Here is a 22,316-nt window from a genome sequence, read left to right as displayed (position 1 = left end):
CACCTGATGCGATGCTGATCGGGTTTTTCGAGAGAGATAGCTGATAGAGAGCTGATTGCTTCGGGCTGAGTGTAATTGTGGGCTTAACGATTTCCATAATTGTGGGCGATTCTGGAGCTATATAAGTTCGGTATGACCGGCAAACACCAATCAGTTCTCGCTTGGCCCTTGCAAGTTGCAGTAAATCAATTGAGATGTTCATCAAGTTATTGCTAATTAGCCAGGTGGGTACTTGATCTTGACCAGGCCAAAAAAGCAAGCCTTGATTAATTTAATATGCATTTTAATTTTAGCTTCTGGCGCTAAGCTACGCCCAGTTAACACTTGAGGAGGCAAAAAAACAAATCGATGCCTCGGTCTATAGCGATGAGGAGATTGGCGATGATACGCACACGCCGGAGCCCCACTATCCTCCCCAGTACCAGCCTCAACCTCCCCATCCGCACAAGAAAGTGAAGCACACTACTCCTGAGCCGGAAACCACCACTCCGAAACCAGTAACCACCACGGAGGAGCCTAAAATAGAGCAGGAGGGTGAGGGAACCGTTGCTCCCAATGATGGCTTGGATCAGCTGGACGAAGGATTGGTTCAGAGCAACGATGGATCTGCCCGTCCAGAGTCAACTACTCCGGAACCGACCACACCTGCTCCAACAACAACTACAACGACCACAACAACTACAACTACGACGACTCCAAAGCCTCACAAGCACGAACCACATCCTCATCCCCATCCCCATCCCCATTTTCATAGCCATCCCTATCCCTATCCTCACCCCTACCCTTCTCAGTATCCATACCTTCAGCCTGGTGTGATCTTCACACCCGCGGGACCCAAAATTGCTCCTCCATCGGAGACCTCCGACACTCCCAAGGACGCGGACAAGGAATCCCCAAAGCCCAGTGGATACCCCGCCTATCCTAGCTTCAGATCACCCTACTCCCCCTACCCGCCACCGGCAATTTACCAGCCACGCTTACCAGGATACGGACCTAGTCCCAATTTTGGTTACAATCACAATCACAATCACGAGGAGGACTCCGGCGAGGATAAGCCCGAGGACAAATCCGGCGAAGGGGGAGCAGAGGAGGACGTGGCCCTGAAGCCACCAGGCTTTGGCTACCCCCAGGTCTATTTGGTTCCCCGAAGACCAGTGGTTACTGTTCCTAGCTTCCCCCGACCAGGAGGCGGATATGGTTCGCCCTATGGCTATGGACGGTACTAATACTCTAAACTCAACACTTAAAAAAAAACAAAAAGAAATTAAAGTCATTGTTGAATTTATATTATTTCCTATCATATTATTAAACACTCTTTAACTTATAATTACTGGTTTTTTAATGATCACTTTGAAGACGGGGTTTTTTGTAGAATCTATCTTTCTTTTCTAAACTTACCCAACTTTAAGACATATTAATATAGGTTTCAAAAGTCGAGTGCAATTTTATTTTGTATCATTTATCTATGTAAGTTTGCAAGTTTCTTAGTTGCAAGATTACAGGCTCTTAGATTCGGGAAAATGATAAGTGCTGAGTTGCGCATATGAACAAATTTATTGGTTTCTGATTTCCCTGTCGTGTATTCCCCAGGCTGATAACCCCGGGCCCCGACAATCTCACCTTGTGTTTTCCAGTCGAACGGGTTGAGATCGTCGTTGCATTTAATTGCAGCGCATTCCGCCTAGTCAAGTCATAGTTCTGTCGATCGTCGGAAGTTCGAGACGTAAGTAGCTGTCGAGATCTGCGAGATGTTGCCGCTCCAATTTGTGCTATTGGGCTGTCTGTTGATCGCTGAGGGGGTGAGTTGTAATTGGCAAGTTCTAGAATATGTAATTTAATGCTTCCCGAATCTTCCAGCTTTGCCACACACTTCCAGAGGTCAAGGTGAGTCGCTCGGAAACCGAATCTTAAATCATTTCTTTCTATACCTAATACTCAATATTTTCAGGTGAGAACTCCTCGTGATACATCGAATATACCCACGAGTTTTTTCAAACCCGTGGGCGAAAATTCAGTCCGTGATAGATCTTTGGTAAATGGTGGAAATGATACCCTTTCAAGATTTCGTCGAGATACATCCAATATACCGACGGGTTTCAAGCCCGTGGGCGAGAGATCAAGCAATGAGCCCAATCCTGATAGATCTTCTTCAAATGGCGGAAATGGCACCGCCTTGCATGGTGTTGAATTTTTAGAGGTGAGATCAAATTAAAGGTTTAACTGAATGACTGACTAAATGAATTCATATTATTTATCTTTTCAGAGATCTAGCGGGGAAGTGGAAGAAGTTACTGCGTCTTATGAAGATGAAGACGTTCCCATCCGAAACGGCCCATTTCAAGACCGACCTATCTATCCGCAAAGCTCTCCAAGGTTTTCTGTAAGTGTGATTATATGTTAAACAGAAGAATCACTAATTCAAAACTAAACTCTTTTAGCCACCTAAATTTTCCGAGAACCCTCCAAGGTTTTCTGTAAGTGTAATTAAATAACGTTAAAAATTAGAATAACTTATTCATAACTAAACTCTATTAGCCACCTAATTACGGAGACACATTTCAACCGGAGTATACTGCAGATCCCAGGGGAAGCAATTTCAACAATAGACCATTTCCAAGAACACCTGTTTATCGTGACAGTCGAGTTCCACCTTTTTCTGAATTGCCGTTCCGCAACCAAATCTCGGGTCCTTGGGGACCTCGGCCGGTAAATACTATTACTTTAATACTGTTTACAAAAATCTTATTAATATAATTGCAGATCCCCAATATATTGGGAGGATCCATGGTTCCCCTCTTTTCTGGAGGTCCCAGTACGTCCGTTGGTCGAAGTGGCCCAAATGGTTCCGGGGGCTCTCCGGACAACTTCTTCCGTTCTGAATCATATAGCTACACCTCGGATGGCCGAGGACCTCCACAGATCGAGCGGGATGTATACGACTCCCGAGATGGAATGGGATCTTCATTCCGTAACTTTTAAGAAATGTTATTTCAAAAAGCCTTTTTAAATAGTATGTAGCTTAAACTCGTACTTCGTAATGTAAGCAAACGGATTTCCCCATTTCACGATTTCCGATTTCAAGTATAACTAGTTGAGGCCGTCTGAGATTAGCATAATCAATATTGACTTGACTGTCTAATATAAACATTATTTGCCAAGCGACCAAGCAAGAGTTTTTGAAATTAAAACTAATAGTTTAAGGCCTGACTATTGTTTTACCTTTTTGAAAAAATAAATATTTATCTATATCGAAAGAATAGAAAAATTATTAAAGCTCATACAAGATTGTATGTAAAATCTTACGAAAGTAAAAGTAACTTTTAATAAAACCAATACGTTTACAATAACACTCCCGTATTTTGTACGTCATCCCTCCACTAAGTTGTAAACCAAAACCAGCCTGTATAATATATGGTCAGTGATCGTGAGATCGGCAGTGCGCCGTAATCAGTCTTTAGCCCACGGGGAGCGTGATAGCACAAACGATGAACTCTGGATTATTCGTCGTTGTATTTGCATTCTCAATAGGTGGAATCCATATTATTAAATTAAGCAGTTTCATAGGTAGTTGGCTTCTGCTTTCCAAAGGGCAACAATTTCCGGGAATTAAGCAAGTTGATGTACAGCGTAAGATAACGATTGCTTAAATATGTAGGGAACCAGTTGACTGGCTTATAAATGCATTTTCATAGATTGGATTGTTTTAATAAAAAAACAAATTGTTGAATTCCTTTTTTAATGTATTGAGAATCATTATAAAGTTTATTAAATGAAATCAGAATTAGACAACTTATCCAACTTCTCAAACACGTCCTTCTCGTTCTTAAAGTCCATAAACTGCTTAACTAAATCGGAATTTCTGGCCAATCTACTGTCAGACCATGAGCTCATATAATTTTCCACCTTTCGCTCGATAGATTTCAGGGTGTTTTCCAAATTTCTCTCCAGTATCTGCTCCAAGTCTTCCCCACCGTGCTGTATAAATAACTGAACGACAACCTCGTCCGCTTCAGACTCGAATTCTTTACTGTCTGCGATTTCAATTATGTTTTCCATTTCCTCCAGAGCATCTTCCAGAATGGTCAGCTCGAGTGAATCATCCAAATCCAGGGAGTCCAACATCTTGACAAATTCTTTAAGATCCATGAGTATGAGACCTTTCGAATCCGGCGGTAAAATAAGTTCAGCTTCGTCGATGACCAGTTGAAAAACATTTCGCAGCTCTTCCAAAGCATTTGTTACCAGTTGAAAAAGTTCGTTGGTCACCTCATATTGTAACTGATATCTGTTTGCCGCGGGTGCTGCGAGCTGTAAGAAAGCGAAATCCTTAGTTTAAAGGGATATTAAGAACCAAAGGACCTTACCGATGATTGCAAAGCAGCAAATGCGAATAGAAAAGTCCAAGTTGTTCTGCTAGCCATTGTGTTCAAACTGTAGTTTACTTCACTGTTCCGGATTCCTTTTATAAACCCTCTTTTAATACGTCATAACTTCACAAAGTTGTAAACAAAAACGAAAACGCCTCTCTAATAAATAGCGAGAGATCGTGGGACTGACAGTAGACTGTAATCAGTCTTCGAAAATTGTTGAGCGTGATAAGAACGTTTTAGACGAATACTGCCCATTTGAATTTTAATTTTCGGTTGGAGAAACACATCTTCCTTTTGATTATACAGTTCTCTAGCTATTTCTGATATCACGTTTCTGTTTATATCTTTGTTTAGAATGCCGGATAAAAACACGAACTTTTCTTTGACAAAATAAAACAAAGCCTTATTAAGCCACTTTCCGGAAATATATTTTCTGACTTTTCCATAAATAAGTTTTTTAGGGAGTCAGCCGATTCGTAGCATCGGAAGAATACAAGATATTTCAACGACTGTGTTTTTTTTTTATAGCTTGTCTTTATTACATTGAGTTGTGTACTTATATATTTTATAGTTTAAAGATATTAACTATAAACTCGTCCAAATACCCCTGGCCACGCCCTGTACTAGAGCCTGGGCAAGTTTGGTGTAGTCCATTAAGTGGAGCTCAGGAAGTTGCCCCTTGAGGGTTTGGGGAAATTCCAGATAGGACATGATCAGACTGTCATCGGTTTCGGTGGCCAAACGGGTGATATTGGCAACCAATTCCGACCTGTCCTGTCGACTGGTTCGCAGATATTTGGTAAGAAACGGCTTGACCTTGTCGAAAAAGTTCCGGATTGCGATTTTCTCGCCTGGCAGAACTTCGACGAGCAGTTTATCAGGGGTTTTATCATACATCAGATCGCTGTTAATCCAGGCAAAGATATAGTACGCAGTGCTGTAGTAATCTTCGTTTCCGGCAATCAGGTCCAGTTCCTCGAAGTATTGCCTATCGATGGTTTCGTTGGCTGGAAGGTGGGGAATTCTTTGGCGGGCATCCTCTGTGGTGGAGATGAGAACCCGATTGAAGAGTCTTTCCACCGCCTGAACTGTGTTTGTCGCGATGGTGGTGGTCTGGTTACGGTCTGGAACTGAGTCTGCCAAAGTCTGGTAATCGAAAATCAATAAGTGCACTATACCAATCAACTTGAACTCACTCACTCACCAGGCAGATAAGACCGAGAGCCAGGGACCAGGCAGTAATGCCGATAAGACGCCTCGAACTGCGCTCTGAACTCGCCATGCTTCCGTGATCGCTGCTCGATGGAGACTGATCGTCCCCCAGACTGATCCCAAAAGACCCCTGCCCAAACAATCTCAGCTGGTTTAGGTTTAGTTTGTTTTATTAAGCGCAAGTAGAAAATATCTCAAGTATTGTTTATTCGAATTTCGTAGAGTGAGCAAATTAATGGCCATTAATGTTCGTTCGTGTACGATTATCTAATTAAGCTAGCTAGGAAAAAAGATGCCGTCTTGCCGAATGTTAGTAATAATTTGCATACACACAAATAACATTAACAATTAGATTTATAAATTACACATCTTAGCATATACTTAGGCTAATCGCTTGCTACTGTGTATCCGTTTAACGCCCAGTAGAATCGGTATGTTGATTGAGACAATATATTTTTATATTCAGCATTTGTAAATTGGCTTATAGCGTAAACTAATCAGATTCGAAGACTCAAATTTTTCATGATCATTTGTACAATTACTGCATCTTGATTACTGTGTAAATATGTACTTCTTAATCTTGAAATTAAACTTAGGACTATATTTAAATAGTCTTTTATCCGTGGGAATATGATATGAAGGAAATCATTTATTTACAAGGAATTTTTGAATAACAAAGAGCGTTTGGGTTGTTGATAAACGTTCTTAAAACTAAGTTACTTTTTGTAGCTTCTGCAAAAAGTACTTATTCATAGTTTTACTACAATTATATTCAGAATAACACGCTTTACCCACGGTTGTTGGCCAATGCACTGTAAATGCATTCGCAACAATCGGCTTATAATATTTAAAATTAACGTCCAAATTGACTCAGGAATTTAATAGTTTTATTTTACCAATTACATATAACTGTATCTATAGCTTTTATTCACATTACGTATGCAAATTCTAATAGTACGATCCTGGAAATATGTTCTTTTAACGATTAATAGCTGCATTTTGAGTTAACACACATGTAGGTACGTATTGTTGCTATAGGACATTGACTGAAACACCGAGTTGCATATTGATATTATATGATATATGTATTTCCGAATATATAGTTTTTATGTGTTGCAGCTGTCCAAGCATTGTACTGATTTGGCTTTCAAATATTTGTATTATTCATAATTGAGACCTGATAGCAGCCATTGTCAAAGTTCACACCAAAATAGATTCTAACAGATTTTCTAATATTTATGCTGATTTTTATCGTTACAGTAATTTTACGAGTTTTCAAGGTACTTCTGACATTTAGGACATTGGGGTCCCTTGAGACCCCAATAGTCGATAACAAGTTACAAAATAATCTTCATAAAACGCGAAAATAAAATATGTTTTTCTTCACTTACGCTAATTAAAGTTATTAAATATTTTATAAATAGCTAGTAATAGTTAGTAAGAAAATATACTGCTAAATATTTATGATCAATTGTAAATTCTGTTATCTAGAAGACAGTCCATGGAGTAGAGCTTACAACTAGGTCGAATATCAATAGAGAAATACGTTCTAATATATTTGGTTGTATAGTTTTCAAAAGCTTGCCGAAATGCTTGAATGATTTATGTGTGTAGGGAATAGTTCAGAGAAGCTCTTAAACTTTGCGGAAAATATAATACTAACAAGTAACATTTTGCTTACACATAGGTATTTATTCTTATCTGCTAATTAGTAATACCTTGAGTAAATTTGTATAATATCCTTTCTAGCCTATTTTCACCCACAATTCTGGGACTGACTGGAGCTACTCACCATTCAACTTCTGGGATTTTGAAATATTGTCCTCGAGTACACTTTCCGTTCATATGTAAAATATTTGACTTACTGTTGTAACCACAAACATGCGAAATTTTTCATACGCTTTTTTGTTAAGTTTAAGAAATCATAGACAGAAATAAGTTTAAAAAATTATTTATTTACTTGTGAAATTAGATGTAATGTTAAGTTAAAATGCAGTTCCGTTTGTAAAACTAAAACTAAACTTATGTAAATGCAAAGTTTACCAAAACTAAGCTCAGGATAAATGTCAAGGAAACAAATGTTACAAAAGAGAATCATGTTAAAGCAACTGAAATGGACAGCACAGAGACGGAGGAAGAATATGTTTTTACTTTTTATCACAATTGCGTATGAAAAATTTCTTTAATTGCTAGAAGCCGCCACGCCCACCGCCGCCGCCTCCGCCCCCACCGCTGGAACTGGCCAATCCCGCCGTCGATTGGCGGGGCACCAGGATTCGCGGCAAGGTCAGCGACCTCTTGGGAAAGCCATGTCTGCCAGCCTGCGGCTCCTGGAGGGCAGAGGTCAAAGTCGAAGTGGAGGTCATTGGCTCCGCGCTCTCCCTCCGCGGACGAGGTCCTCCCTGCCTTGCGGTCTCCTCCTCCGGCTGACCTTTCCTCTCCTCCACCGCTGACCTCGGGGCGACCTCGTCCGGCTGCTGCAAATGTCACGCATACGACTGCGCGGTCTGCGGCATCATGCCGCCAGAGTATCCACCATCCAATCCCGGAGGCCGCTCCACCAGGTTCTTGAGACGCCCACGCAACTCCTCCAGACTCTTGGACTTGGCCTTGTTGATGCGCTTGTACTTTACGTCCTTGGGCTTCGTCACTGAGCGATGGTTCAGCATAACCCGGTTGTAGTTAGTTACCTGAAATGGCAAGTCTATATTAGCAGAAAATATTCCTTTATTTTTTTGGCTGTCATATAAATTAATAACTTTAAAAATAACAATCTTAGCCCCTAGGGTGTACAGTATTAGTGGAGTTAAGATATTATATAAAGACTTTTATTTTAAATTTTTTAAATCAAACAACAATATTAATTATTATTTTTCATTTTCCTAATTAAAGGTATAATGTTAGTATTCTGAATTATATTACATTAAAATATGAAATTTTGTTGTTTGATAATAATCTTTGTAAAGGAGATAAATCTAAAAAAATATTTACTAAGATTTAAAATAAATCAAACTTAAATTGCTTTTGGGATAACATGTAGGAAAATTAAGAAATTATCTGTTTTAGAAAATAGGTTTGGTCTTTTATTGTTCATAATTTTGTTAAAAATGCCATATTAAGCAGGACCAATAAAATTATCCAACCATAATACCCATTCATATGGTAATTTTTATAAATTTTTATAATTTGGTATACCCAATTCTTAAAAATTAAAAAATCTTAAATCTAAAACTAAGAACAGTTTAAGTTGGGGTTTCCCTTTACCTGGTTCTTTCCGTTGAGCGGTTCCTGTGCTCCCGAAGCCGATGGCGGAGGAGGAGATGGTGGCTGAAGTTGGGGCACCTTGACACTGAGCGTGGTGCAGGGTGAATCGTGACTGGGCGACCTCTTGAGGGCTCCCAATTGGCGTCGTGGAATGGTGGGTCCGCCGTCGACAGGCGAGGACTCTTTGGCTTTGTCGGCGGCCGAGGGACTGGCGGCGTCTATCTGACCCTCGGTCGAACTGGAGCTGAGGGCCTTGTCCGAGCGGTTCTTGAACTTGTCCCGCTTCTCGGCCACATCCGTGGTGGGCTCGGGATCCTCCTCGACGGAGTAAACCGTTTCCAGGATATCGGGACGTCTCAGGAAGCAGTTGTTTCGCCGGGCCGCTCCGTACTTGTTGTGATTCGTTTCGATGGCATCGGATATGGAGCGAACTATGGTGATACCATCGCTGCCCAGCACCCCACCCAATCCACCAGCTCCGCTGCTCTTGCGGCGCGTGCCCAGGGTCATCGGGCTGTCCGAGTCGATGTCCTCCAGCACCACCGCCGAATCCGAATCGTTTAGGGAGTCTAGTTCATTGGCATAGCTGGCTTCGATGGTCTCCAGGCCATGGTCCACCAGGCGCGAAGACAACGTGTCGATGATCTTCTGCTGTCGCTGAATGGTCAACTCTCGGTGGTTTAACAGGCTGGCGATCTGCTTCTGCTTCCTCTTCAGCCGGGATTCCAGGAGTAGGAGTTGCGAGGTGAGCGAGTTCATTTGATCCGACTTCTCCTTTTGATACCGATAGTGCTGCTGAACCTGTGGCGAAATTAAGGATTGGAGTTGGGTTAGATTAGTGGTTTTAAAAAATCTTTAAATACTATTGAGTAGCCAGAAGAATTAAGAAGGGAAACAAGCAAAAGCTTAATTTTTTTTTTACAAAAATCATTTTCTACTTTATTCAAGAAGAATCGTTTTTGAAAAAAAACAATATTAAATGATCTATGCGTCATCTCAATTTTTTAAGCAGAAACGTTCTTGAAATAAAGGCAAAGTCAAATGGTCTCTTTTTAAATATTCTTGTTCTCACTTATTCGAGAATAATCGTTCTTAAAATAAAGACGAGAGAGAAGCGGATATTTTTTTAAAAAGACTGATCAGTATATTTGTTTTTGATAGCCACCTGCATAGCATACGCCTTGCGCCACTTCATGATGTGCTCCGTCTGGAATCGCACCTTAGAGCGCAGCTCCTCGATGATTGCCCTGGCCGTGTGGAGGTCCTTGGGATCCTGGTTCATCATATTCAACCGTAAGTTGCTCGTGTGAATCGAAACCGGAACGGGCGGTGGCCATTGGAATTCCAACGGTGGCTGGTTGCTCACATCCGTTGGCAGGGAGCCCCTCGGCTGCGCGGACTTGTTGGATTTCGGTGTGGAGGGAACGGTGCCAGCTCCACTGGGGCCACCACCTCCTCCTCCTCCGCCCACTCGTTCCACTCCAGTCGTGCCAGGATCCACCGATGTTGGGGCCTGAGGTTGCTTCTGAATGCTGCACGCCATGCTGCTGATGGTTTTGGCAAATTGTGTCGCCCGGCCGGCATACATTTGGCTGGGAAATATACGATGTGTCCGTAGCTGTGGCTCTATAGCTATATCTTTTCCTGCCCGATGTGTGTGTGTGTGCTCACGCCGGGGCTATCTGCATCTGGTCGGCCAGCATGGAAAACCCGATGGATGCGCACTGGACCGGAGCCGAGAACGTGATGCCTGGAAAGATGCAGGAGTGTTTTATTAATAGTCAATGTTTGCTCCTCGAGCGGAAAGAAACACAGCAACCAATGGAAGATGAATTTCCTGCGCATATTTACTTAAATTAAAGCCTTTTTTCAGTGATTGTTTAAGAACTTTATTGTCCACCTTGCAATTAAGCATATGTAGTGGAATAATTTTCGCGGATTGTAGCTGCATTGTGGAGGTAGAAATGTTTTCAACAATCCTTTATTCACCCCGGGAGCTTTGCAAAAACTGAAAATACGCATACACCCCGTGGGCACCGAGGCGACAGATGCCACAATGCAAATTCCATTACAATGCCACGCAGCGAGCAGAACGGAAAATGTCATTATGCATAAAATGAATTACATTAAGCTGCCATTAAAATGAATTTCGGGAAATTTATTCATGCCGCCCACTTTTCGGACTCCTTCAGGCAATTATAATTAGTGTTTTATATACGAGTTTTGATTTGAATGTATATTAGCCCAAATGAAATGCGAAACTGACCGTAAAATTCTGCAACCTGTGGTTTGGCTTCGCCCACTGATAAGAGTAGGCGTCCTTTCATTAGTTTTCCTGTATTTTGAGGGGGCTGACGTAAGTCTGAAATTTATGAGCTTATGACTATTGTGGTTTTGTCTGATAACCTGATTAAATGGGCGGTCTTTGAGGATGATGTAATTTATATTTTATAGAGGTGCGAAGAAAAAGAATTTTTGAGGAGAGTGGTTAAATAAAAAAGCATTTTAATAATCCCTAGGATTTCTCCGGAAAAGCAATTAAGTCTCTGATTTAGGATAAGAATTAAGTAATTACCCTACTACTAATTAAACTGCTCAGTGCCAACTTAAGCCAGTTCAAGTGCATCTGAAGAGATTGTAACTATAATGAATTCCACAGAAGTGATTTACTCGTTGCGCTTCTAAACCCAGACAAATTGAAATTATCCATATAATCTGTTCCGTATCTTGGCCAAGAACAAAAAAGCCGTTCAGACGACAGGAAAACGGAAAGACGGCGACAAACAAAAGAGAAAGAAACGGAGAAGAACCAACTAGCATGAACCGCATTTTTAACATTTTCATTTAAAATATCTTTCAGCTTTAATTTGTGCAATTCATCAGCGGAGCCAAGAAGTCAAGTTGAGGAACTTGACTTGACTTGAGAACTTCCGTTTCCACGGACATAAGGAATGCTGTTTGGCCAAGAACATGCAATTGAAAACTATTAACAAAAATGCCAGACACGCCATCTGCAGTCTAAGATCCGATGATGGTTAAAGACAATCCATGTTCGCAATTCCAACTCAAACTGGCTTCATGTTCCCGACTCATTCATCACTCTTAATTATGACAATTGCACAGGGGCGATGGGAAATCTCAAAGTTCTCATTTGGACTCGTAATTGAATGCTGCTCACTTGGACATTTTGGGTAATGGGTATCCCCAAGGGTTCGATTTATGACCCCTTTGGCCAGCAGATCGCTTAATTTAGCTCACTTCAATGTCTTGTCTTAATTAAGAAACTGAAAGATTGAAACTGGATTGTACAATATGGAAGGTGCTCTTCTATCCAGACTCTACTGCCATCAATTAGACAAGTGTCAGAACTCCCCAGGCAAGTCGGAGAACTTAAGAATGTTTTAAATTGGATTTCAACAAGGTACTCAAAGGTTAAGGCATCCTACAAGTTTTAAACTAAATAATTGTTCAAAAAGGGAGAAACTAATATTTATTTGATTTATTTAGCTTGGCAGAATACACATACAGGTCATAATATATCTTAGTTAACAACCAAAAGTGCTCGTATTTATTTGATTTATTTGACTATACACACTCAGCATGATGTTTGAAATTGTATCTCACTTAGCAACTGAAAGGTAATCATTTACATGCCATAATAATCTAATCTGCTTTCAAACTGTCTAGCCCAATTGGAGTTAGCACAAATGGACTGTTATATTATATTACTCTGTTTAATCATCATTTTCGACAGTGGCATTTATTCAGATATCCTTGCTTTCAGCGTCAAGTTCCTGGAATGTATCGAATCATTGTGGTTTTTCAATGAAATGCAATTATGAGAATTAATTTTAGCCCGGAGCTATATTCAGTTACCATGAAGTATGTGCTGGCATACCAGTAAATTCAATCCACAAGCGGTCAGCTCAAGTTTGACACCTGACCCCTTTGGCCGCCACAATCCCAGAATGCCAGATACTATAGCCATGGCCTTGCAAGCAATCCTGCCGGGCTATTTTTGGGTCTAACCAATGTAAGAGGGCCCTGAGAAATTCATGGGGGTTTCGATGGCCAGACAGTCGCTGTAGAATGTTTGTGGCCAAGGGGTAATTAATTATGCCAGACCTACAGCCCTGTGGTCCGTTTTTCGTGCGTAATGTGGCTACAACTGTGTTTATGTGATGAACGTGATTTTTACACAGTTTTTACAGCACAACAGCAAACAGACAAATAAAGTGGACCCAACGACAGCAGCGAGGGTAAATAACCCTCAGCCCAGCCAACCCCAAACGCCAGGTCAGGAAATTCAACAAACAAATGAAGGGCTTTTGTCCAGCTCCTGTGGCCCTGAAAGGCTGGCTGCTCTTGGACTGTTTGTTTTGCCTTGACCAAGACCACCAAAACATGAAAGGACACAGTTAATGATGTTAAACGTCATCGCAGCCCAGCGGTAAATAGCACCACCCCCTTTTTGGTAGCTCCATAAAGTTAGTAGTTACCTGGTTGACAAGATAAAGAGATGGCTTATAGGTTCCTCTAAACTAAGTGGTAAGTTGTTAAAATGAAGCAGCCACTTGTTTAACACTTCATAGTGCTTGGGGTAAACTACGCATTTTGATTGTCTTCCGGGGAAAAAGTTCTCAAACTATGGTTTTCCACAGAAATTATGAATTTGATATTGGCTAAAATACCACAAAAGGATACAATTATTACTCATACTTAAAATACATTCACAGATAAATTGTATGCAAGTGCAAGCTAGGTTAAAGGTTAGATAGCTTTTAAAATAGTACAGATGTTCCATATTGCCTAAACCATCAATTAAATGTAGAGTTACATTTTAAATAATAAATAAACTATGTGCATTAAGAAATCAAGTTATAGTTTGATTGGTATTTCCTTTTCAATTTCTTTTCAGTGTACAAATTATCCAACATTTGCCAGGTGTGTTTTTATACACACAAACTTTTGCAGCTAATTTGCATGCCGCAAAAGTTGAGGAAGTTAAGGTCTTCTGGGTAATTCCTTGGTAGAGGCTTCAATAAATTCCGATCCATTTACCTGCAATTGTCTTCTTTCCATCCTAGGAGCTACTATCGCCTGGGTCCTGTGGGTTTTTTGGGGCTCTAGGACAGGTGGAACGGTATGTCCTGTGAGTTGTGTATATAACTTTCTACTTTTATGGGTAAAACGTGACCGTAATAAGCCATTTCACACGCAAATTTGCCAAACCCCTCGGCCGCCAAAGTGTTTCGCCGGCGAAACGCGAAAGTGCATTAAATATTTATCCAATCAATAAAGCATATTTCGCTGGCTGTCCTCCCCCATTATTTTTTTTTTCACCCCTGCTACTTTCGTTCTTCTTCAATTACCTGCAACAGAGGATTTCGACATGACTGGCAGTATTTTATGCCCCAGTCTCCTTATCTTTTTTGCCCTTTATTATTTGCAATCTGAAGTTTTTCGCTGGCTGCTTGTTTACTTTATATTCTTTTTGTTTGGCACACATTTTTTCTTTTCCCACTTTTAACCTTAGAACACTCCAACGCTTCTGCTTATCTCTTATAATTTTCAGGCCTTTGAGCAAGCGGAATTTTTTGAATAATTTACGCGAGCGGCATACATTTTTCAAATCCCACATGTTGCTGGTTTGCCCAGGTTTGTTTGCCTTTGTTGTTTGTTTGTTTGCCCGCTGTTCACATTATGCGTGAGTAGCAAAAATTGATTTGATTTCCTTCAACTTCAAGAAGCTTCTTGTTTTCGGTTTAAATCAGGCTTCTTTAGGGTCGATGAAAGTTCGGCAAAGTTTAACGAATTCATAAACTGGTAGATTGGTTTTGTTAAATCCTGCAAGGTGCATCGATTCATAACACTTGCAAAGCTGCTCTTAGTCAATTGACCATTAAGTGAGTTGTTTCAGCCATTGCCCCATCCTGCAGCGAAGTAATCGCTTTTACCGGTTCTTCTGCTCATTTATTCCACATAATCGCGCTTAATGCTCAGCATTAATTAAATGGCTTCGAGCTCCCATTACCCTGTACGGCAAAACGCACAGGATACTAGAGGATACACGTATAAAAGGATGAGGGTGTCAAGTGAATACCCTTTGGTAGTACCATAATTTGCGGTAGCTGCATAATGCTGTGTTATAAAGAGGAGAGCTTAATCGCCACTAATGACCCTGATACTTATGGCAGTCGCTTCAAAAAATGGGTAAGTGTACTCGCAAATTATTATTAAATATTAAATGCATTTAATAATAAATTACATTATGTTTAAACATAATAAACAGTATGTAAATAAAATAACCTGACAAGTAATAAAAAAAGAAGGTTAATCAGTACTTCGTTTAAAACCCTTTTATAACTTAAAATATTTATATATTTTAAAGCCCAATAAAATCACATTACAAACTTTAAAACTCTTAAAAGATTTAAAAATTTAGTTCCAACTATTTTAGAATAGCCAGTACCCAACACAGTGTGTGCCAAATGAAGCGCAGCGATGTCAAAGTTAAATGACTGTGGGCTTACTCCGTAATCACGGTATGGAATCCCAGTCCCCCTCTTGGATAGTTGCCCACCAGAGTTACTAAGGCATGCTATTTACCAGGGGTCTATCAGAATCTCGTCTCACTTTTCAGCCTGTTAGTTTGCTATCCTAACCAGCTGTGTTGCCTTTTTATGCTATTTTAATTAAATTGTAATAGCAGGGAAGCTGCGGAACTGGGAAGCTAAAAGAGTGCATAATTATAAACCTATTAGAGTCTACATAATGAGTAGTTGTTTTAGAAATTAGCTTGCCATTAACTATTAAAAATAGTTATTGATAGAAATAGTGCTTAAATATGGAGGGTTTTACTCAATAGCTTTTATTAGCCTCTTTAATGGATGTAAGTTTTAACTAGTGATGCTTATGGCCTTTGGGAGGGTTCTTAGAAAATTAGAAAAGTGGTCAGAGAGGCCCAAATCTCCAGACTCCTTAAGAAACTTTCCTGTTAATTAAAAAGCTTTGAATTCATTTAAAGTTTTTCTCAGGTGGCTCAAAAACACGCAGCTAAATTAAACAAACAATCTCCATGAACCAATAAAAGTTTTCAGCTAAATTCGGGATTTTTTGAGTGCAGTTTAATATTTGTTGCTTCGTTATTTGCGCTTACTTTCCACTGATTGTTTTGGACTCTTTGGTGCAGAACAATGGGATCCAGATCTCCACGTCCAGACACGAATATACATTTATCTGCCAAGTGGGCTGGGTTGGGCTGGCTTAAAGCTGTAAAGTTGCAGCCATTTTCTGGGTGGGCGTGGTCAGGTGGATGGGGAAAAGGTATAGGTATCCAACTGGGCGGCGAGTGCAATATATTCCTGTCAAGCTGTGCACCACCCAGGGAGTTCCCTTCACTCCGGGTGATAGTCCTCGCATGGGATCGCCTTTCACGCCCCCTCCTTTCGCTTTATATGCGACTCCAAGCTGGGCAGATAGCCACGTAGCTTTGACATTACATTGATTGACTTTTGATGTCTCTGCACTATGTGGGTCTAGGCCATCACTTTCTCCGCTCTCTTTCACTGCCCGGTCAGTTGGGGGTTCCCCATCGATGCCATAAAATGCATACTCCTGCTGCCGCTTGGAAGTTGGCTCACGTAAATATGTTTTCCTTTCCCATCTCTTGGGTAGCTGTATTGTTATGGTTCACCAATAAAATATTTATTCTCAATTAGGCACAGGCCCCTGAAAAAATACACTGAGCTTCAAGACTTATCTTATCTGGTGTGCTAATATAAAATCATATGTTTATAAAAGGAAACTCTGACATATAGCGATTTCCACACACTTTTACCTTTGTTCACATAAACTAAAGAAATTGTGGAAATACAAATGGCTCAATATGCCTCCAACCTGTGCAGCATCATCTGTTTCCTTTTAAACTGCTTCCAGCTTATCCTGAGTGGTTTTTCTTTATAAATTCTATCTTTGTTCTTTAAAATTCTGGCCATATTTGAAAAGCCCTTATGTACATATCCCATACTTTTTTGTTTATTTGTACTCAAATATAAATCGCCACCAATCATAGTTTTAGATTTGGGCAACAATGGATGTGAATTGAAAAACTAATTTCAAATTATTTTAGAGGCATTTGTTTATTGATTTAAATTTAGTAACTCTGAAATATAAAAACAGACATATCTTTTTGAATTAATCTATGCCTATGATACACAGTGTATTTTTTGTTCTTGCTCTAACTTTCCACACATTTTCAGATCCGCCTTCCCAACTCGTATCATCCATTGTCTATGCCTATTAGTCCCCTTGGCAGTTCATTGGACACATACATTATGCAAGACACTCAAGGCTAATTGGCGGGAACCTATACCCATTTCGCTCATCCTTATCTGCTTTTGTTTTGTCGTCAGCAAAAGGTTGATTTTATTAACCGGGCTTAATTGCTTCGTAAAAGCTTAGTGCTTTATATTTTTCAAAGGTCCGCAGGGATGTCTCAACGGGGGCGGAAAAACGCCCAGTTGACCTAGTTTTTGTCTCGGTCTACCTTTCTTTTACCTTCTCTGCTCCTTAGAACATTTTTGTGGCCGCAAAACGAAGCAAGGCAAGTGACACTTGAGCAGTTCTTAATTTTACATAGTCTACTTTGGGGGCGCGAAAGGATTATGGGTAGCTATTGGGACTGTCCGGCACGTAATACCGCATCCCAAGATCAGGTGGATAGGAAGAGCTCCGTGTGGCATGCCACGCACGTATCCTGCGATGTGGCAGGTATAGGGATTCACCTCCTCGTCCTCTTATTGTTATGACGGCTGAATGTTTTTCCCTGGCTCAACCATCTGCTTGTGATGGTCAAAGGATATCGCCACGGAGGATAATGCGTCCGGCATGTTAAGCAATTGAGCCTTTTGTCTGGCTCAAACATTGATTAGCCTGATGCTCTCCAGCATTTCAATTGCAATCAGGCCGAGATATGAGGAGAATAAATTAGTTTTCACTTGATCGACCCTTGTTTACTTTATAATAACAACTACTTTGCATATTAGAGAAAATGGCATAACTTCAGAGGTCTAAGGCTGATAATGAATAATAAACCTGCTTCCTAGTAACTTTCCCAAGGATAATAGCTCACTGATTTAGTCATCTCCTGAGGGAGTCCAAATCAGGTGACTAAACATTTTCCATTCAGTGAGCTCCTTTTATGAGTCTGCGACCCCTCCTCAACAAAAGATTTTAGATATTCCAACGCCTCGAAGGTGACTGTGGACTCAATTGTTGCTCGAAAATAAACCGCTCGTCATGGGGCGGGCAAAGTTTGGCTACGCTTTCAGCTGATTAAGAACAAATTTGATATAAATAAGTGGTGAAAACAACTCGGCACAATTTAACGCTTTGTTGCGGTCAAGTAACTTTAGAATTCCAGTGAGTGAGCAGGGCCATCTACAAACAAACAAAAAAAAAGTAAATGAAAACAAGTGCAGAGTAATGAAAGAAAAAGCATGAAGACGCGTCGACATGAAAGGGAATTCTTCAGCGTGTTTTTAAGCCGATTTGATTCTGCGGTGAGAGGAACCACAAAATGCTATAACAATTTTCAAGCTAATTTTTTCTCTACTGCGTACGGTTTTGGCCGTTCCGTACCAATGGCATTTTGATTAACTCGATGATGAGGCAGTCGTTGAAGAAGGAGGATAATGACCTTGAAATGCCATCTCACCATCTTCATTCACGTTTTCTTCCCCCCAAAAGCCATCTGCGATCTCCTCCTGGCTGCGGTTAGATGGCCAACTTAATAAGCAAGATATCCTCGAAGGTGGCTGAGAAAGCGGATTCCGGCTCACTGCGCTTTTGGCAAGGCTCCGAAAGCCAAGCCATGTTAATGCCAATATCTTACTCAACTTTGCAGGCCTTGCCTTCAGGCGAAAGCCACTTAGGATTAGTGCTACACTGTATAGCCGATTACTATGACGAGTGACTTAATATTCTGAAAGTGAAGTGGCAGCTGGGATGAGAGTATATGAAAGTAGCTTCCTAGCTGACCAATCGAATACATACTAAGTTGACATAAGGAAATAAGTTAAAAATAATAGGACTGTCAATACTTAATGGTTATAATTCTTATACTTATAGGTTACGATTACTTACTATCATCATAAAAAACCACTTGTAATATCATTTTAAAATTTTTTTAATCAAGCTCCCCAACCCACCCATTCTAAATTTTCCAATCGAATCGAAGTCTAATTCAAATTTCGTAACCGCCGTCATTTTTGACAGCTCATTAAAGACAACCGATATTACTTTGGACCGCTCACGGTTCGACTTATATGCAGGCAACTTTCACAACGCACTCCGGGTGGCAAGTGAATCAGTCAAAATCGATCGTGCCACTAACTGACCGATGGCCTGATTAATTGATTGATTGATCGAAGGCACGCGCTATAATTGCCGACGTGCTTGCCCCGCTGAGATATACACGTTTTTCGGGCTAATATCAAGTCTAATTTTTATTAGCATTTCGACCACATAAACTTCCGCTGTTAGTTAGCCAAACATGGCTTTAAATGAGCTGGCATTTGCATTTCAGTTTGGGATTAAAGCGCTTGATTTATACAATGACTATCCCGCATTGAAATTGAAATCGAAATTGTGTGACTCTATTCCGATTCAGTTGTTTTCGCGGACCTTGAAAAATCTAACAAACGCAACGAACTGTGATGGGATCTCTGCTGATCTCATTTATTCCGGGCGTCAGTCAAATAAATTCCAGTTAACTGGTGCATTGAGAGTTGTGTGAGCTTGGGAACTTGGCCAAAATGGCAATGTGTATTTTTCCGCTCACCTTGGGGAGCCATTTAAGGCCACCAAGCTTCACGGTATAAGGATCTGATTATTTATGGCTTTCCTGATTTTTCATGGAAATATATGTATAGCCTCGGTTAGTTTCTAAAATCATTTACAATTCACTTGTACTGCATATTTTTGTGCAGACCTTCAAAGGTTATGCAAATTTAGATGGCATTTCTTCCTTTGAAATGCGGCATATGCATATTAAAAATGTCATTGGTAAGTTGAATACCAAAATTAGTCCATCTTGGAAGAAGGGAAATTAAACCAACTACGAGGGGGGGAGGGGAGGAGGAGGTTTTCCACAAACCAAATGCAAAATCTTTAGGCAGATAAAGAGCCATGGAAAATAGTCGAGCACGAGCCAACGCGGAAACAAATAAAAATCAACAGGATTAAATATGCAGCTCTACGTGGCCCCCGCATTTTCTATGGTCCCCGCCCGGGCTTTAGCCTTGTGCCCTGCCTTGAATGCGGAGTCTGCGGCCAATCTGTTACATTTTGTCATGGCTTCCATTCAGCCCCCATCCCAGAGCCTTCCTCCTGGCCAGCCCACCATCCAGCTCCCCATCTCGAGTGTCCTTCGCACGTTTTACCTTCAGCTGGGACACTGGGCCGTAAATGCGACTGCCACGGCTGTTTTTACACTCTCAGCCGTGCTCTGAAGTGGATTCAACAAGTCTAGGGGTAAGAGAAGGGATCTCAACTATCAAATACCTCGTAGGGTATACATACATAGGGTATAATAAATAAAATTAAGCTCTTATTTATAAAAACATGTTATAAAATATTAAACAAATAGAAAAAGATTTTTGCTGGGTGAATAAACTTTTATTTTTAAGAATTAATACAGAGTTCACAAAACTATCAAAACAAAACAGAAACTAACTAAAAACATATTAAAAAATAAATAGATAATTTTTTTTGGAATTTTGATACTTTTGTTTTTAAGAATTTTATAAAGAGTCAATAATATAATTTTAATCCTATTATTAGAGCGGCTTAATTAATTTGAATAAATAATAAAAAGATCAAGGTTTACTTAGGTTTAGGACTTTACCTAGAAAATAACTAAAATTATTTAATCAAAGTGAAAGCCGTCGTCAATAAAGTTTATGAACATAAAAAAATAATTCAAATCCAAAAAAACAAGCCAAATATTGTTGAAATACTATTTAATCAAATACATTTTTCTACAGTAACAAAAGTACTTTAATCCATTATTTCATCCTGTCCAAACTTTCAATCGCTGTTACACAGAATAGCAAGTGCTTCTATGCTCTCCCGCGGACATCCCCCTGTCAGGGAGATTTAAAAATTTATTTCCCACGCTTGTCGGAAGCGGATGCCGAGTGTTTTGCGCCACCAGACACCAAATGAGTTGGCACGGCCTCCATGTCATTTTCACTCTAAGCGCAGGAGATTGGTTGTAAGGAGCTCGTTTTGCTCGGGGATCCAATGAAAAATTTAAACTTTTACAATTAAAGCGAAGGCGAAATGGGAACTTCGGGCAGCTGCAACATGTGGCGCATAAATTGGTCCCCCTTTGGTATCCCTCGGAACTTGGATTGAAACGCTTCCTGCGCATTAATTCAATTCTAGCCACATGCTACATTTCAGAATCGAAAATAGAACGTTTGCCAGTTGTACGACTTGCATAATTCAAACGTATGCCACATCTCTCTGTACTTTTACCCCACGTTCTGCTAACCAAATTGAAACCATCGTTCGCCACGTGGCAAGGTTAAAGGACTGAGCTCCAAAAACGTAACAGTTTTGCACTTTGATACGTAAGTGAATTATCCCTTTCGAGCTCTACCCTGCGTACCACATGACGTATGAGTGATAAAAGCGGGCAAAAGGGAAAGTAAATTGCATTTGGCTGCATGGCATGAGCTGCACGGCTTGGGGAAATTGAGAATTTCGTTACAGAGTTAATTAAACGAGTCCGTTGTACCAGTCATGTTTGCCATAATAATAACTAATTGAACAAAGCAAGTGGGAATTTTCCGATTTTACCTCAATTAATTAAATCAATATTGGCTTAGCTGTCCTTAGTTAAATACCTTTCGTTTATCTCTGTTGGGCCACTCAAATCAGGCATCTTCAATGGCCTTTGAAAATTTCCCAATCAGATTGCCTGGCCATCACTTGGATGCACAATAATTCACCAATTATCAGGACATCCGAGGCGTATGATGAGAAACAATACCTTCTATGTCGAAATTTCCATTGTTTAGTTTCCATTTGTCCCTATTATGACAAGGACATTGCTCAATCTTCGCCAAGACAACAGAACAGAAAAGAGGCCATAATTTAATGACATTTTCGCACAATGCAGGGATTAGAACAACCTTATTAAATTCTTCTCATCCCCAAAACTCAGTATATGCTAAGCAGTAATTGTTTTGCATTCTTTTTGGGCGGCCCTATATGTGTTTTTTGTGCTTTGGGCGCGGTTACGGGCAATTTAACACCTTGGATGCGCATTAAATTAACGGAAAACCACACCGCAACGCCGCCATTTCGAATATCAATCATACAGCCCGTTGGCCAAGTGCAAAAATCGTTCAACATGGCTGAACTCTGACCCGCCAGCCAGCCGCCCTGTGGCTTATTCCC

General features: G+C 40.4%; 5 protein-coding genes across 7 annotated transcripts in view; 2 read left to right on the top strand and 3 right to left on the bottom strand.

Moving 5' to 3' along the window:
• The first annotated feature begins 44 nt into the window (after positions 1-44).
• Positions 45-1,327, top strand: LOC108004988 (uncharacterized). The gene is made up of 2 exons (XM_017068110.4): positions 45-224; positions 294-1,327. Exons 1-2 carry the CDS (start codon positions 195-197, stop codon positions 1,224-1,226), a joined length of 963 nt encoding a protein of 320 aa, XP_016923599.3. The 5' UTR covers positions 45-194; the 3' UTR covers positions 1,227-1,327.
• Positions 1,328-1,662: 335 nt separating this feature from the next.
• On the top strand, positions 1,663-3,162 carry LOC108020913 (uncharacterized). 2 transcript variants are annotated; one of them, XM_017089331.4, is made up of 7 exons: positions 1,665-1,799; positions 1,858-1,884; positions 1,949-2,197; positions 2,264-2,380; positions 2,439-2,474; positions 2,536-2,706; positions 2,761-3,162. In XM_017089331.4, the coding sequence occupies exons 1-7, from the start codon at positions 1,749-1,751 to the stop codon at positions 2,977-2,979; spliced, it is 870 nt and encodes a 289-aa protein (XP_016944820.3). In that variant the 5' UTR covers positions 1,665-1,748; the 3' UTR covers positions 2,980-3,162. The 2 variants fall into 2 exon arrangements, with proteins under 2 accessions (XP_016944821.3, XP_016944820.3); XM_017089332.4 differs by lacking the exon at positions 2,439-2,474 and having other exon boundaries at positions 1,663-1,799.
• Positions 3,163-3,727: 565 nt separating this feature from the next.
• On the bottom strand, positions 3,728-4,532 carry OS9 (Olfactory-specific 9). Its single transcript, XM_017089335.4, has 2 exons — positions 4,365-4,532; positions 3,728-4,308 (listed from the first exon to the last, which is right to left on the bottom strand). Exons 1-2 carry the CDS (start codon positions 4,419-4,421, stop codon positions 3,766-3,768), a joined length of 600 nt encoding a protein of 199 aa, XP_016944824.3. The 5' UTR covers positions 4,422-4,532; the 3' UTR covers positions 3,728-3,765.
• Positions 4,533-4,882: 350 nt separating this feature from the next.
• On the bottom strand, positions 4,883-5,733 carry Hf (Helical Factor). Its single transcript, XM_017089334.4, has 2 exons — positions 5,575-5,733; positions 4,883-5,516 (listed from the first exon to the last, which is right to left on the bottom strand). The coding sequence occupies exons 1-2, from the start codon at positions 5,650-5,652 to the stop codon at positions 4,956-4,958; spliced, it is 639 nt and encodes a 212-aa protein (XP_016944823.3). The 5' UTR covers positions 5,653-5,733; the 3' UTR covers positions 4,883-4,955.
• A 1-nt stretch (position 5,734) lies between these two features.
• LOC108020912 (uncharacterized) overlaps positions 5,735-22,316 on the bottom strand; it is a 47,257-nt gene continuing 30,675 nt past the window's right edge. The window contains exons 4-6 of one of the 2 annotated variants that reach the window (XM_017089329.4): positions 10,012-10,596; positions 8,847-9,647; positions 5,735-8,272 (exon numbers count right to left, since the gene is read on the bottom strand). In XM_017089329.4, the coding sequence (XP_016944818.2) occupies positions 8,069-8,272; positions 8,847-9,647; positions 10,012-10,434 (1,428 nt within the window). In that variant the 5' untranslated portion in view covers positions 10,435-10,596 and the 3' untranslated portion in view covers positions 5,735-8,068. Of the gene's footprint in view, positions 8,287-8,846; positions 9,648-10,011; positions 10,597-22,316 lie in introns of both variants that reach the window. The other variant, XM_017089330.4, reaches the window with a different exon arrangement.

Source organism: Drosophila suzukii, chromosome 2L, assembly GCF_043229965.1.
Source record: "Drosophila suzukii chromosome 2L, CBGP_Dsuzu_IsoJpt1.0, whole genome shotgun sequence".
NCBI lineage: Eukaryota > Metazoa > Arthropoda > Insecta > Diptera > Drosophilidae > Drosophila > Drosophila suzukii.
This window is presented reverse-complemented; position numbering and strand designations above follow the sequence as displayed.

Excerpts from the sequence above, each read along its gene's own strand:
- LOC108020913 (XM_017089331.4), top strand. The coding sequence starts at position 1,749 with ATGTTGCCGCTCCAATTTGTGCTATTGGGCTGTCTGTTGATCGCTGAG. Across the intron at positions 1,800-1,857 it reads GTCTGTTGATCGCTGAGGGG|CTTTGCCACACACTTCCAGA; the intron begins GTGAGTTGTAAT and ends CGAATCTTCCAG. Across the intron at positions 2,381-2,438 it reads AAAGCTCTCCAAGGTTTTCT|CCACCTAAATTTTCCGAGAA; the intron begins GTAAGTGTGATT and ends AAACTCTTTTAG.
- OS9 (XM_017089335.4), bottom strand. The coding sequence starts at position 4,421 with ATGGCTAGCAGAACAACTTGGACTTTTCTATTCGCATTTGCTGCTTTG. Across the intron at positions 4,309-4,364 it reads TTGCTGCTTTGCAATCATCG|CTCGCAGCACCCGCGGCAAA; the intron begins GTAAGGTCCTTT and ends GCTTTCTTACAG.
- LOC108004988 (XM_017068110.4), top strand. The coding sequence starts at position 195 with ATGTTCATCAAGTTATTGCTAATTAGCCAG. Across the intron at positions 225-293 it reads AGTTATTGCTAATTAGCCAG|CTTCTGGCGCTAAGCTACGC; the intron begins GTGGGTACTTGA and ends TTTTAATTTTAG.
- Hf (XM_017089334.4), bottom strand. The coding sequence starts at position 5,652 with ATGGCGAGTTCAGAGCGCAGTTCGAGGCGTCTTATCGGCATTACTGCC. Across the intron at positions 5,517-5,574 it reads CTCTCGGTCTTATCTGCCTG|ACTTTGGCAGACTCAGTTCC; the intron begins GTGAGTGAGTGA and ends TTCGATTACCAG.